The following is a 14,610-nucleotide window of genomic DNA, read 5'->3' as shown; positions in this document are numbered from 1 at the left end:
GTTACTACAAAGATACAGGCGTCCTTCCTAACTCAGTTGCCGGAGAGGAAGGAACCTACTCAGGGATTTCACCATGAGGCCAATGGTGACTTTAAAACAGTTACACCGTTTAATGGCTGTGATGGGAGAAAACTGAGGATGGATCAACAACATTGTAGTTACTCCACAATACTAACCTAAATGACAGAGTGAAAAGAAGGAAGCCTGTACAGAATAAATATATTCGAAAATATGTTTGTTTGCAACAAGTCACTAAAAGTAATAAAAATAAATGGAATGGAGCTAAGCACAGCAATTCTAGAGGACCTGGTTCAGTCTGCTTTCCACCAGACACTGGAAGATGAATTCCCCTTTCAGCAGGACAATAACCAAAAACTCAAGGCCAAATATACACTGGAGTTGCTTACCAAGAAGACAGTGAATGTTCCTGAGTGGCCGAGTTACAGTTTTGACTTAAATCTGCTTAAAAATCTATGGAAAGACTTGAAAATTGCTGTCAAGCAACGATCAACAATCAACTAGGGCGGCAGGTAGCTTAGTGGTTAAGAGCATAGTGCCAGTAACCGAAAGGTCGCTGGTTCTAATCCCCGAGCCGACTAGGTGAAAAATCTGTCGATGTGCCCTTGAGCAAGGCACTTAACCCTAATTGCTCCTGTAAGTCGCTCTGGATAAGAGCGTCTGCTAAATGACTAAAAATAAAAAAATAAAAAAATAAAAATAACTTGACAGAGCTTGAAGAATTGAAAAATATTATACAGTGGGGAAAAAAAGTATTTAGTCAGCCACCAATTGTGCAAGTTCTCCCACTTAAAAAGATGAGAGAGGCCTGTAATTTTCATCATAGGTACACGTCAACTATGACAGACAAATTGAGGAAAAAAATTCCAGAAAATCACATTGTAGGATTTTTAATGAATTTATTTGCAAATAATGGTGGAAAATAGGTATTTGGTCACCTACAAACAAGCAAGATTTCTGGCTCTCACAGACCTGTAACTTCTTCTTTAAGAGGCTCCTCTGTCCTCCACTCGTTACCTGTATTAATGGCACCTGTTTGAACTTGTTATCAGTATAAAAGACACTTGTCCACAACCTCAAACAGTCACACTCCAAACTCCATTATGGCCAAGACCAAAGAGCTGTCAAAGGACACCAGAAACAAAATTGTAGACCTGCACCAGGCTGGGAAGACTGAATCTGCAATAGGTAAGCAGCTTGGTTTGAAGAAATCAACTGTGGGAGCAATTATTAGGAAATGGAAGACATACAAGACCACTGATAATCTCCCTCGATCTGGGGCTCCACGCAAGATCTCACCCCGTGGGGTCAAAATGATCACAAGAACGGTGAGCAAAAATCCCAGAACCACACGGGGGGACCTAGTGAATGACCTGCAGAGAGCTGGGACCAAAGTAACAAAGCCTACCATCAGTAACACACTACGCCGCCAGGGACTCAAATCCTGCAGTGCCAGACGTGTCCCCCTGCTTAAGCCAGTACATGTCCAGGCCCGTCTGAAGTTTGCTAGAGTGCATTTGGATGGAAGAGGATTGGGAGAATGTCATATGGAAACCAAAATATAACTTTTAGGTAAAAACTCAACTCGTCGTGTTTGGAGGACAAAGAATGCTGAGTTGCATCCAAAGAACAACATACCTACAGTGAAGCATGGGGGTGGAAACATCATGCTTTGGGGCTGTTTTTCTGCAAAGGGACCAGGACGACTGATCCGTGTACAGGAAATAATGAATGGGGCCATGTATCGTGAGATTTTGAGTGAAAACCTCCTTCCATCAGCAAGGGCATTAAAAATGAAACGTGGCTGGGTCTTTCAGCATGACAATGATCCCAAACACACCGCCCGGGCAACGAAGGAGTGGCTTCGTAAGAAGCATTTCAAGGTCCTGGAGTGGCCTAGCCAGTCTCCAGATCGCAACCCCATAAAAAATCTTTGGAGGGAGTTGAAAGTCCGTGTTGCCCAGCGACAGCCCCAAAACATCACTGCTCTAGAGGAGATCTGCATGGAGGAATGGGCCAAAATACCAGCAACAGTGTGTGAAAACCTTGTGAAGACTTACAGAAAACATTTGACCTGTGTCATTGCCAACAATTATTGTATTGAGAAACTTTTGTTATTGACCAAATACTTATTTTCCACCATAATTTGCAAATAAATTCAGTAAAAATCCTACAATGTGATTTTCTGGAATTTTTTTTCTCATTTTGTCTGTCATAGTTGACGTGTACCTATGATGAAAATTACAGGCCTCTCTCATCTTTTTAAGTGGGAGAACTTGCACAATTGGTGGCTGACTAAATACTTTTTTCCCCCACTGTAATAGAAAATATTGTACAATCCAGGTTTGGAAAGCTCTTAGAGACTTGCCCAGAAAGACTCACAGCTGTAATCGCTGCCAAAGTGTTTCTAACATGTATTGACTCGGGTGGGAATACTTATCTAATCAAGATATATTCGTCTTTTTTTATTTCATATTTCTTTTATTCATGTTAGAATTTTTCTTCCACTGACAAGACAGAGTATTTTGTGTAGATTGTTGACACACAAAAAAAAGACAATTAAATCCATTTTAATCCCACTTATTAATTTAACTAAATGTGGAAAAAGTCAAGGGGAGTGAATACTTTCTGAAGGCACTGTATAACAATACCATGCTAAACTTTATGAGTTTTTATTGACAAAAGAAATACACAAAAGTCACTGTGGTTTCTATGGTATGAACAGCAGTGGTTGGCCAGGGTGGTTGGCCAGGGTGGTTGGCCAGGGTGGTTGGCCAGGGTGGTTGGCCAGGGTGGTTGGCCAGGGTGGTTGGCCAGGGTGGTTGGCCAGGGTGGTTCCCAATCAGAGGCAGTGTGCGTGTGACCATATCAGGGGTTGTGTTGTGAATCAGTCAGTGTGTTATCAGGTGTTCCTTCTCTCTCCCTGGCACAGGTGATAGTGCTATCACACAAACACACACACACACACGCACTTTCCACTTCCAGGAAGCGCTGAATTGCTAAGTCTTGAAACAGTGGTATTAGTCTGTGTGTTTACCTATGGCCTGTTAACCCCTCTAGTGTGTGTCTGTGTGTGTGTGTGTGTGTGTGTGTGTGTGTGTGTGTGTGTGTGTGTACTTATGGCCAGTTAAACCTTCCCCTACTGTGTCCGTAAGACGGCTTTAGTCCAGGAATCTGGGGAGGGGAATTTTAACATTAATTAACACATGAAGAGGGAAGGAATGTACCAGAAGAACCTTTTCCCAGACGTGTCAAACCTCTCCTCTGGGACCCCAGACGTGTCAAACCTGTCCTCGGGGACCCCAGACGTGTCAAACCTGTCCTCAGGGACCCCATACGTGTCAAACCTCTCCTCTGGGACCCCAGACGTGTCAAACCTCTTCTCTGGGACCCCAGACATGTCATACCTCTCCTCTGGGACCCCATACATCTCAAACCTCTCCTCGGGGACCCCAGACATGTCAAACCTCTCCTCTGGGACCCCAGACGTGTCAAACCTCTTCTCTGGGACCCCAGATGTGTCAAACCTCTCCTCTGGGACCCCAGACGTGTCAAACCTCTTCTCTGGGACCCCAGACATGTCATACCTCTCCTCTGGGACCCCATACATCTCAAACCTCTTCTCTGGGACCCCAGACGTGTTAATCCTCTTCTCTGGGACCCCCAGATGTGTCAAACCTCTTCTCGGGGATCCCCAGACGTGTCAAACTTCTTCTCTGGGACCCCAGATGTGTCAAACCTCTTTTCGGGGACCCCCAGACGTGTCAGACCTCTCCTCAGTTGTAGCCCTGAGCTAGCTTGTTGCATGCATAACTATATGAAAGTTTGAAAACCCCTGTCTCAGCGGACTCTCCTGGCTAAATAAACCATATAAATGAATGACCTGATGTTCTGAGACACAACAGAATGTTTATCCCCAATAATACATGACTGCTGAAGGAAAAAAAATTATTCATGTTTTTGGCTCTTTAATTAAATATTCTTACCTACCCCCCCTCCCCTTCTTACCTCCCTCCCTCCCTCCCCCCCTTCTTACCTATCCCCCCTCCCCTTCTTACCTCCCTCCCTCCCTCCCTCCCCCCTTCTTACCTATCCCCCCTCCCCCCTCTTCTTACCTATCCCCCCTCCCCTTCTTACCTCCCTCCCTCCCTCCCTCCCCCCTCCCCCTCTTCTTACCCTATCCCCCCTCCCCTTCTTACCTCCCTCCCTCCCTCCCTCCCCCCTCCCCCTCTTCTTACCTATCCCCCCTCCCCTTCTTACCTCCCTCCTCCCTCCCTCCCCCCCTCCCCCCTCTTCTTACCTACCCCCTTCTTACCTATCCCCCCTCCCCCCTCTTCTTACTTACCCCCCCTTCCCCCTCCCTCCCCTTCTTACCCCCCTTCTTACCTCCCCCTCCCCCCTCCCCCTCCCCCATCCCTCCCTCCCCCTTCCCTCCAGGTTGTTCCTGGCTGGTCGTCCCTAGCAGCGGTAGCTGCGTCTCTCAGTGGCCTGATGTTGGGTTATGAATTAGGCCTGACCTCCGGTGTCCTGCTCCAGCTAAGGGGTGTCCTCTCTCTGTCATGCCGGGAACAGGAGCTCCTGGTGGGGTCTCTGCTGCTGGGCTGTCTGGTGATCTCCATGGCTGGAGGCTGGGGCCTGGACCGCTACGGACGCCGCTGGGCCATGCTACTGTCCGGAGGCCTGGTGGCCGGGGGCACCTTGCTACTACTGCTCCCGGCCTCGCTCACCACGCTGTCGCTCGGCCGCGCCGTGGTTGGCATGGGGACAGCGTTGTCGGGAACGGCGGCGTGCATGTACATAGCGGAGATCGCGCCGCGGGAGCGCCGGGGGTTGTTAGTGACGCTGTACGAGCTGATGGTGGTTGTCGGGGTGTTGCTAGGGTTCGGGTGTAGCTACACGTTCTCTGCTCTGCCTAACGGGTGGAGATATACCTTCGGCCTTGTCCTACTGCCGGCCATTCTGCAGGCCGCTGCCCTCTTCCTCCTCCCACCCAGCCCACGCTTCCTAGTTGCCAGGGGCGACTCGGAACGGGCCAAGGAGGTGCTGGCCCTTCTGAGGGGCGTGGCCAGCAGGGAGGCTGTGGAGGAGGAGCTACGGGACATCCAGGCGGGGCTTAAGGAGGAGGCGGAGCATGGTTTCCGGGAGCTGTTCAGCGACAAGGCTAACCTGCGCTGGCGGTTGCTAATGGGCGTGGCTCTAGTGTTCCTCCAGCAGACTACGGGTCAGCCCAACCTCCTCTCCTACGCCTCGCCGCTACTCCGCAGCGTGGGTTTCCATAGCGACGCCGCCGCCAACCTGGCCTCCACAGGCTTCGGCGTGGTGAAAGTGGTGGGGACGGTTCCCGCCGTCCTACTGGTCGACAGGGTCGGGCCCAAGAGCTTCCTGTGTGTCGGTGCGGTCGCCATGGGGATGTCGCTGGTGACACTGGGGGTGGTGACCTTGCAGAGCCACACCCATCTCACCAGCCTATGCCAGAGCCCTGTGGGGCTAAACCACACCTACCAGGGGCAGAACTTAAACACTCCTTCCTCCGGATTGGACTATGGCTCTTTTAAATTAATCACGCCACCTCCCGGTGAAAGCCAATGGAATGGCAGTGACCCTGCGGAGGCTCTGAGGACTAAGAGAGAGGATGCTGGGATGGGGTCAGGGGTAAGGGGTCGGGGTCACATGAAGTGGATCTCACTTGTCAGCCTCCTGGTGTATGTAGCTGCTTTCTCCTTCAGCCTCGGACCAAGTAAGAACACACAGACACACACACCTACACACACCAAGCAGATTCTCATCATCATGGGATCTCAGGATATGAGAGAGAACAGTGTGTCACGGCAGCACACACACACACAACGCTGTTGGGTCTCTGCCTCACTCTCATCACCCCCTCACATGACACCAAGAGAGATGGCGAGAGTGAGGGAGAGGTGGAGAGAGTGAGGGAGGGATAGGGAGAGATGGCTAGAGTGAGGGAGTATTGGAGAGAGTGAGGGAGAGATGGAGAGAGTGAGGGAGGGATAGGGAGAGATGGCTAGAGTGAGGGAGTATTGGAGAGAGTGAGGGAGAGATGGAGAGAGTGAGGGAGAGGTGGAGAAAGTGAGAGAGTATTGGAGAGAGTGAGGGAGAGATGGAGAGAGTGAGGGAGTATTGGAGAGAGTGAGGGAGAGATGGAGAAAGTGAGAGAGTATTGGAGAAAGTGAGGGAGAGATGACGAGAGAGAGGGAGAGGTGGAGAGAGTGAGGGAGAGATGGGGGAGTGAGGGAGAGATGGAGAGAGTGAGGGAGTGAGGGAATAGGGAGAGATGGCGAGAGTGAGGGTGAGATGGAGAGAGTGAGGGAGAGATGGAGAGAGTGAGGGAATATTGGAAAGAGTGAGAGAGTGAGGGAGTATTGGAGAGAGTGAGGGAGAGGTGGAGAAAGTGAGAGAGTATTGGAGAGAGTGAGGGAGAGATGGCGAGAGTGAGGGAGAGATGGAGAGAGTGAGGGAGTAGGGAGAGATGGAGAGAGTGAGGGAGAGATGGGGGGATTGAGGGAGAGGTGGAGAGAGTGAGGGAGAGATGGAAAGAGTGAGGGAGAAGGGAGAGATGGCGAGAGTGAGGGAGAGATGGAGAGAGTGAGGGAGTAGGGAGAGATGGGGGGAGTGAGGGAGAGGTGGAGAGAGTGAGGGAGAGGTGGAGAGAGTGAGGGAGAAGTGGAGAGAGTGAGGGAGGGATGGGGGGAGTGAGGGAGAGGTGGAGAGTGAGGGAGAGGTGGAGAGAGTGAGGGAGGGATGGGGGAGTGAGGGAGAGGTGGAGAGTGAGGGAGAGAGTGAGGGAGAGGTGGAGAGAGTGAGGGAGGGATGGGGGGAGTGAGGGAGAGGTGGAGAGTGAGGGAGAGGTGGAGAGAGTGAGGGAAGGATGGGGGGAGTGAGGGAGAGGTGGAGAGTGAGGGAGAGGTGGAGAGAGTGAGGGAGAGATGGGGGGAGTGAGGGAGAGATGGAGAGTGAGGCTACAGAATAGCTCCAACTTTGACTATGACTCTACGTTGAAATGCTGTAGGGTTAATGTGTTCCTGATTGACTGTTGATTGTGTAGGGCCTGTTATAAGACCTTGTTATAAGACCTGTTATAAGACCTGTTATAAGACCTGTTATAAGGCCTGCTATAAGACCTGTTATAAGACCTGTTATAAGACCTGTTATAAGGCCTGCTATAAGACCTGTTATAAGACCTGTTATAAGACCTGTTATAAGGCCTGCTATAAGACCTGTTATAAGACCTTCTTTCATAACTGTATGTGTCACATTCCCTTGGTGATGTTTCTAATGCATTGTTCTTACTAGTGTGTGTGTGTGTGTGTGCGCGTGTGTGTGTGTGTGTGTGTGTGTGTGTGTGTGTGTGTTCCAGTGGTGTATGTGGTCCTGAGTGAGATCTTCCCTACAGGGATCAGAGGTAAAGCTGTGTCTGTGGTGTCTGCTGTAAACTGGGCCACCAACCTCCTCATGTCCATGAGCTTCCTCTCTGCCACAGGTACAGTACAGCTGAGGTTTGGTCCTCGTGTCCATGAGCTTCCTCTCTGCCACAGGTACAGTACAGCTGAGGTTTGGTCCTCGTGTCCATGAGCTTCCTCTCTGCCACAGGTACAGTACAGCTGAGGTTTGGTCCTCGTGTCCATGAGCTTCCTCTCTGCCACAGGTACAGTACAGCTGAGGTTTGGTCCTCGTGTCCATGAGCTTCCTCTCTGCCACAGGTACAGTACAGCTGAGGTTTGGTCCTCATGTCCATGAGCTTCCTCTCTGCCACAGGTACAGTACAGCTGAGGTTTGGTCCTCGTGTCCATGAGCTTCCTCTCTGCCACAGGTACAGTACAGCTGAGGTTTGGTCCTCGTGTCCATGAGCTTCCTCTCTGCCACAGGTACAGTACAGCTGAGGTTTGGTCCTCGTGTCCATGAGCTTCCTCTCTGCCACAGGTACAGTACAGCTGAGGTTTGGTCCTCATGTCCATGAGCTTCCTCTCTGCCACAGGTACAGTACAGCTGAGGTTTGGTCCTCGTGTCCATGAGCTTCCTCTCTGCCACAGGTACAGTACAGCTGAGGTTTGGTCCTCGTGTCCATGAGCTTCCTCTCTGCCACAGGTACAGTACAGCTGAGGTTTGGTCCTCGTGTCCATGAGCTTCCTCTCTGCCACAGGTACAGTACAGCTGAGGTTTGGTCCTCGTGTCCATGAGCTTCCTCTCTGCCACAGGTACAGTACAGCTGAGGTTTGGTCCTCGTGTCCATGAGCTTCCTCTCTGCCACAGGTACAGTACAGCTGAGGTTTGGTCCTCGTGTCCATGAGCTTCCTCTCTGCCACAGGTACAGTACAGCTGAGGTTTGGTCCTCGTGTCCATGAGCTTCCTCTCTGCCACAGGTACAGTACAGCTGAGGTTTGGTCCTCGTGTCCATGAGCTTCCTCTCTGCCACAGGTACAGTACAGCTGAGGTTTGGTCCTCATGTCCATGAGCTTCCTCTCTGCCACAGGTACAGTACAGCTGAGGTTTGGTCCTCGTGTCCATGAGCTTCCTCTCTGCCACAGGTACAGTACAGCTGAGGTTTGGTCCTCATGTCCATGAGCTTCCTCTCTGCCACAGGTACAGTACAGCTGAGGTTTGGTCCTCGTGTCCATGAGCTTCCTCTCTGCCACAGGTACAGTACAGCTGAGGTTTGGTCCTCGTGTCCATGAGCTTCCTCTCTGCCACAGGTACAGTACAGCTGAGGTTTGGTCCTCCATAATCAGTCACAGGGAAGCACACTGAGTAATACATGATCTTACTGTAATAGAGGAGAAGTTAACCTTTCTTTCCCTTTTTATGTCTCAACAAGTTGCACGCAGAGTAGACGCTACTAAAACGGGAGTTTCAATGAACATTGATTCTGGAAAATGAATGCTCCGTTTGTACCCAGGTACCGCTAGCAGCATTTTAGCCACAGACGGTTATTACCAGCTGTCTAGTCTGTGTTTTATAAATGGCCAATAAGCATAAAACACAATTATATAAGGAATTGGCAACTCGTTCTCATTCTGAGGAATAAGTACGGCCACTTGATTTCAACATCTGAACAAAGTGGACAGGCTAGCATGCTGTTCAAACAGTTAGCGACGGACAGAAGGGTGTGTTCATAACAATTCAACTGTTCTGCCTTGTTAGCTAGCGAATAGATCCAAGTTGGCTAGACTTGAAATATAAAAGGTTAGCTGGCTACTCACTAGCACCTGGGCTTGTGCTTGAGATATTGCTTATGAGACCTGTGGTAATTTTGCCTGATACAGTAAGGTAGTCATTATTAGTGAATGTGCATTATGCATGGTTCTGGTTAATAGAATTGTAGCGGGTGATTTGGTCAGGCGCAGGGGGTGTAAATCACAGAATAATGGTTTATTCGGCCAATACAGCGGTTCACAGCAATGCGTAAAACAACTACAGTGTGACTTAACGGCGCACTGGGGAAAACAAAACACACGGGTGAATATCCCAGCGATATCGTACACAACGCTACACCGAGCTATCGACACCTCCACATGGAAACAATCACACACACAAAGACAAGGGGGGGCAGAGGGAACACTTATACAGGAACTGATGAGGGGATATGAACCAGGTGTGTGTAATAAACAAGACAAAACCAATGGAATGATGAGATGAGGAGCGGCAGTGGCTAGAAGGCCAGTGACGACGAACGCCGAAGCCTGCCCGAACAAGGAGAGGAGGCAGCTTCGGAGGAAGTCGTGACAAGAATGGTTCTGGTTACATTTGTAACCAAAAAGGCATTATAGACAGACTTGAAAGCCAGATCAGTGATTATTGCAAAAAACAGGTTAAACTATTTTGATAAAATAATAAAATTATTAGTGGGTTTTATAATTGTGGAAGGCTTATATTTAGCCTAGGTATAATTTCACAAGCCCTGAATTCATTAGATTATTGCTAAACTGTTTGAAATGCAGTGTATTGATCTTTAATTGTACAACAAACCTTACTTAGAGAAACATTTAAAAAAAAATTAAGATACAGTTGAAGTCGAAGTTTACATACAGTTAGGTTGGAGTCATTAAAACTAGTTTTTCAACCACTCCACAAATGTCTTGTTAACAAACTATAGTTTTGGCAAGTCGGTTAGGACATCTACTTTGAGCATGACACAAGTAATTTTTCCAACAATTGTTTATAGACAGATTATTTCACTTATAATTCACTGTATCACAATTCCAGTGGGTCAAAAGTTTCCATACACTAAGTTGACTGTGCCTTTAAAAAGTTTGGAAAATTACAGAAAATGATGTCATGGCTTTAGAAGCTTCTGATAGGCTAATTGACATCATTTGAGTCAGTTGGAGGTGTACCTGTGGATGTATTTCAAGGCCTACCTTAAACTCAGTGCCTCTTTGCTTGACATCATGGGAAAATCAAAAGAAATCAGCCAAGACCTCAGAAAAAAAATTGTAGACCTCCACAAGTCTGGTTCATCCTTGGGAGCAATTTCCAAACGCATGAAGGTACCACGTTCATCTGTACAAATAATAGTACGCAAGTATAAACACCATGGGACCACGCAGCCGTCATACCGCTCAGGAAGGAGACGTGTTCTGTCTCCTAGAGATGAACGTACTTTGGTGCGAAAAGTGCAAATCAATCCCAGAGGACCTTGTAAAGATGCTGGAGGAAACAGGTACAAAAGTATCTATATCCACAGTAAAACGAGTCCTATATCGACATAACCTGAAAGGCCGCTCAGCATGGTTGAAGCCAATGATCCAAAACCACCATAAAAAAGCCAGACTACGGGTTGCAACTGCACATGGGGACAAAGATCGTACTTTTTGGAGAAAAGTCCTCTGGTCTGATGAAACAAAAATAGAACTGTTTGGCCATAATGACCATCGTTATGTTTGGAGGAAAAAGGGGATGCTTGCAAGCCGAAGAACACCATCCCAACCGTGAAGCACGGGGTGGCAGCATCATGCTGTGGGGGTGCTTTGCTGCAGGAGGGACTGGTGCACTTCACAAAATAAATGGCATCATGAGGAAGGAAAATTATGTGGACATATTGAAGCAACATCTCAAGACATCAGTCAGGAAGTTAAAGCTTGGTCGCAAATGGGTCTTCCAAATGGACAATGACCCCAAGCATACATCCAAAGTTGTGGCAAAATGGCTTAAGGACAACAAAGTCAAGGTATTGGAGTGGCCATCACAAAGCCCTGACCTCAATCCTATAGAACATTTGTGGGCAGAACTGAAAAAGCGTGTGCGAGCAAGGAGGCCTACAAACCTGACTCAGTTACACCAGCTCTGTCAGGAGGAATGGGCCTAAATTCACTCAACTTATTGTGGGAAGCTTGTGGAAGGCTACCTGAAACGTTTGACCCAAGTTAAACAATTTAAAGGCAATGCTACCAAATACTAATTGAGTGTATGTAAACTTCTGACCCACTGGGAATGTGATGAAAGAAATAAAAGCTGAAATAAATCATTCTCTCTACTATTATTCTGACATTTCACATTCTTAAAATAAAGTGGTGATCCTAACTGACCTAAGACAGGGAATTTTTACTAGGATAAAATGTCAGGAATTGTGAAAAACTGAGTTTAAATGTATTTGGCTTCAACTATATACACAAAAGTATGTAGACAACCCTTCAAATTAGTGGATTCGGCTATTACAGCCACAACCGTTGCTGACAGGTATATAAAATTGAGCACACAGCCATGCAATCTCCATAGACAAACATTGGCAGTAGAATGACCTTACTGAAGATCTCAGTGACTTTCAACGTGGCACCGTCATAGGATGCCACCTTTCCAACAAGTCAGTTCGTCAAATTTCTGCCCTGCTAGAGCTGCCCCGGTCAACTGTAAGTTCTGTTATTGGGAAATGGAAATGTCTAGGAGCAACAACGGCTCAGCCGCGAAGTGGTAGGACACACAAGCTCACAGAACGGTGCTGAAGCACGTAGCGCGTAAAAATAGTCTTTCCTCGGTTGCAACACTCACTACAGAGTTCCAAACTGCCTCTGGAAGCAACTTCAGCACAAGTACTGTTCGTCGGGAGCTTCATGAAATGGGTTTCCATGGCCGAGCAGCCGCACACAAGCCTAAGATCACCATGTGCAATGCCAAGCGTCGGCTGGAGTGGTGTAAAGCTCGCTGCCATTGGACTCTGGAGCAGTGGAAATGCATTCTCTGGAGTGATGAATCACGCTTCACCATCTGGCAGTCCGAAGGGCAAATCTGGGATTGGCGGATGCCAGGAGAACTCTACCTGCCCCAATGCATAGTGCCAACTGTAAAGTTTGGTGGAGGAGGAATAATGGTCTGGGGCTGTTTTTCATGGTTAGGGCCTAGGCCCCTTAGTTCAGAGAAGGGAAATCTTAACGCTACAGCATACAATGAAATTCTAGACTATTCTGTGCTTCCAACGTTGTGGCAACGGTTTGGGGAAGGCCCTTCCCTGTTTCAGCATGACAATGCCCCGGTGCACAAAGCGAGGTCCATACAGAAATGGTTTCTGAAGGACAGACGATTTTTACGTGCTACGCGCTTCAGCACTCGCCGGTCCCGTTTTGTGAGCTTGTGTGGCCTACCACTTCGCGGTTGAGCCGTTGTTGCTTCTAGACGTTTCCACTTCACAATAACAGCACTTACAGTTGACCGGTGCAGCTCTAGCTCCTCAACTGGCAGCTTCATTAAATAGTACCCGCAAAACACCAGCCTCAACGTCAACAGTGAAGAGGCGACTCCGGGATGCTGACCTTCTAGGCAGAGTTGCAAAGAAAAAAGCCATATCACAGACTGGCCAATAAAAAGAAAAGATTAAGATGGGCAGTCTGAGATATGGCTTTTTCTTTGCAACTCTGCCTAGAAGGTCAGCATCCTGTAGTCACCTCTTCACTGTTGACATTGCAAAAGGGTTTTCTAATGATCAATTAGCCTTTTAAAATGATAAACTTGGATTAGCAAACACAACGTGCCATTGGAACACTGGACTCTGGAGCAGTGGAAACGGTTGCTGATAATGGGCCTCTGTACGCCTATGTAGATATTCCATAAAAAATCAGCCGTCTCCAGCTACAATAGCCATTTACAACATTAACAATGTCTACACTGTATTTCTGATCAATTTTATGTTATTTTAATGGACAAAAAAAATTGCTTTTCTTTCGAAAACAAGGACATTTCTAAGTGACCCCAAACTTTTGAACGGTAGTGTATGTGTAACATATATTATTGTCCCCCTGCAGAAAAGATGTGGAGGTGTGTAGTGTCTGTTACTTCCCCCCTGTAGAGAGGATGACAAGGGGTGTAACATTTATTATTGTCCCCCCTGCAGAGAGGATTGGTGTTCCCAACGTGATGTTCCTGTACGCCACCATGAGCTTCATCCTGCTGGTCTTCGTCCTCCTCCTCATCCCAGAGACACAGGGACGCACACTGGAACAGATATCTAAAGAACTGGCCAAGAAGTAAACCCCCCCACCCACCCACACACCAGGGCCCATAGTGACGCATTAGGGACACAGTCAAGGATCTTTAGTCGCCACCCGGAACATTATCCTGTCTACCTAGAGTTATAGCCCTACCTACCGAAATGTTAGTTCAAGAGTTCTAGTGAAAGAAGTGTTTTGACTTGGTCAATATTGGTCAAGACAAACTCTACTAGCTCTATACTCATCTCTCTCTCTCTCTCTCTCTCTCTCTCTCTCTCTCTCTCTCTACCTCTCTCTCTTGCTTTGTCTCTCTTGCTTTGTCTCTCTATCTCTCTCTCTCTCTCTCTCTCTCCTTCCCTCTGCCTCTCTCTGCTCCTCGTCTCTACCTCTCTCTCTCTCGCTCTCTGTCTCTCTCTCTACCTAGAAAGCAGCTGAAGGTGAGGTTCTGGCGTCGAGTGCAACCCCAGGAGACTCTGTTCACCATTCACAAGACCCCTGAACTCTCAACTCTGACCCCTCAACCTCTCACCGGCTTCGCCTAGCTGTCCACAGCAGAGGGACCAAGATCTGGGGAGAGAGAGGGAACGAGAGAAATGGAGAGGAGGGAGGGCGAGAAAGGAGGAGGAGAGAGATAGAGGGATGGTAGAAGGGGAAGAACAACCATGACTATGAAGTCACTTCCTCCTTCCCTCCCTCCCTCCCTTCCTCCTTCCCTCCCCCCCCATTGAGAGAGCAGCCCTGAGGCCCAGATGGAACTCTTGCTTCGCTGACCTCCGACCTCTGACCTGTCTGTCTGTCCTCTGGACTGCTAACTTGTTTGTACTGTTTTCAGACAAAATACACAGGATTTTACCTTTAAAAAAAAAGAAGCCATTTTCTGTATGACCCCAATTCATTTAAACAGGGACTGTTTCAAGTTAGGGAGGTGTTAAACAATAGACGTGTTAATGAATTTACCTCCATTCCAGTTAGATACTGGGACACAATAATGTCAAAAAATGTACCACGTATTTGACCCGCTACCCCTTTTACATACCTATACAAAGAAGAAGGTAACGAATAGTAAAAATAAGGGTTTAAGGTACTGTTTCCACTGGGATATACAGTGCCTTCGGAAAGTATTCAGACCCTTATTCTAAAATGGATTTAAAACAAA

The 14,610-nt window shown here is 48.1% G+C and overlaps 1 protein-coding gene across 1 annotated transcript; it reads left to right on the top strand.

The window, feature by feature from the left end:
- Window positions 1–3,476: 3,476 nt before the first annotated feature.
- slc2a12 (solute carrier family 2 member 12) lies at window positions 3,477–14,387 on the top strand. The gene is given in 6 exon segments (XM_045212949.1): window positions 3,477–3,687; window positions 4,456–4,475; window positions 4,477–5,755; window positions 7,397–7,519; window positions 13,358–13,490; window positions 13,879–14,387. Coding segments are annotated over 6 exon segments (1,884 nt in total). The 3' UTR covers window positions 13,997–14,387.
- The last annotated feature ends 223 nt before the right edge of the window (window positions 14,388–14,610 follow it).

This window comes from Coregonus clupeaformis, unplaced genomic scaffold, assembly GCF_020615455.1.
Source record: "Coregonus clupeaformis isolate EN_2021a unplaced genomic scaffold, ASM2061545v1 scaf0065, whole genome shotgun sequence".
NCBI lineage: Eukaryota > Metazoa > Chordata > Actinopteri > Salmoniformes > Salmonidae > Coregonus > Coregonus clupeaformis.
The sequence above is the reverse complement of the archived record's forward strand: the minus strand, read 5'-3'. Positions and strand labels throughout refer to the sequence as shown.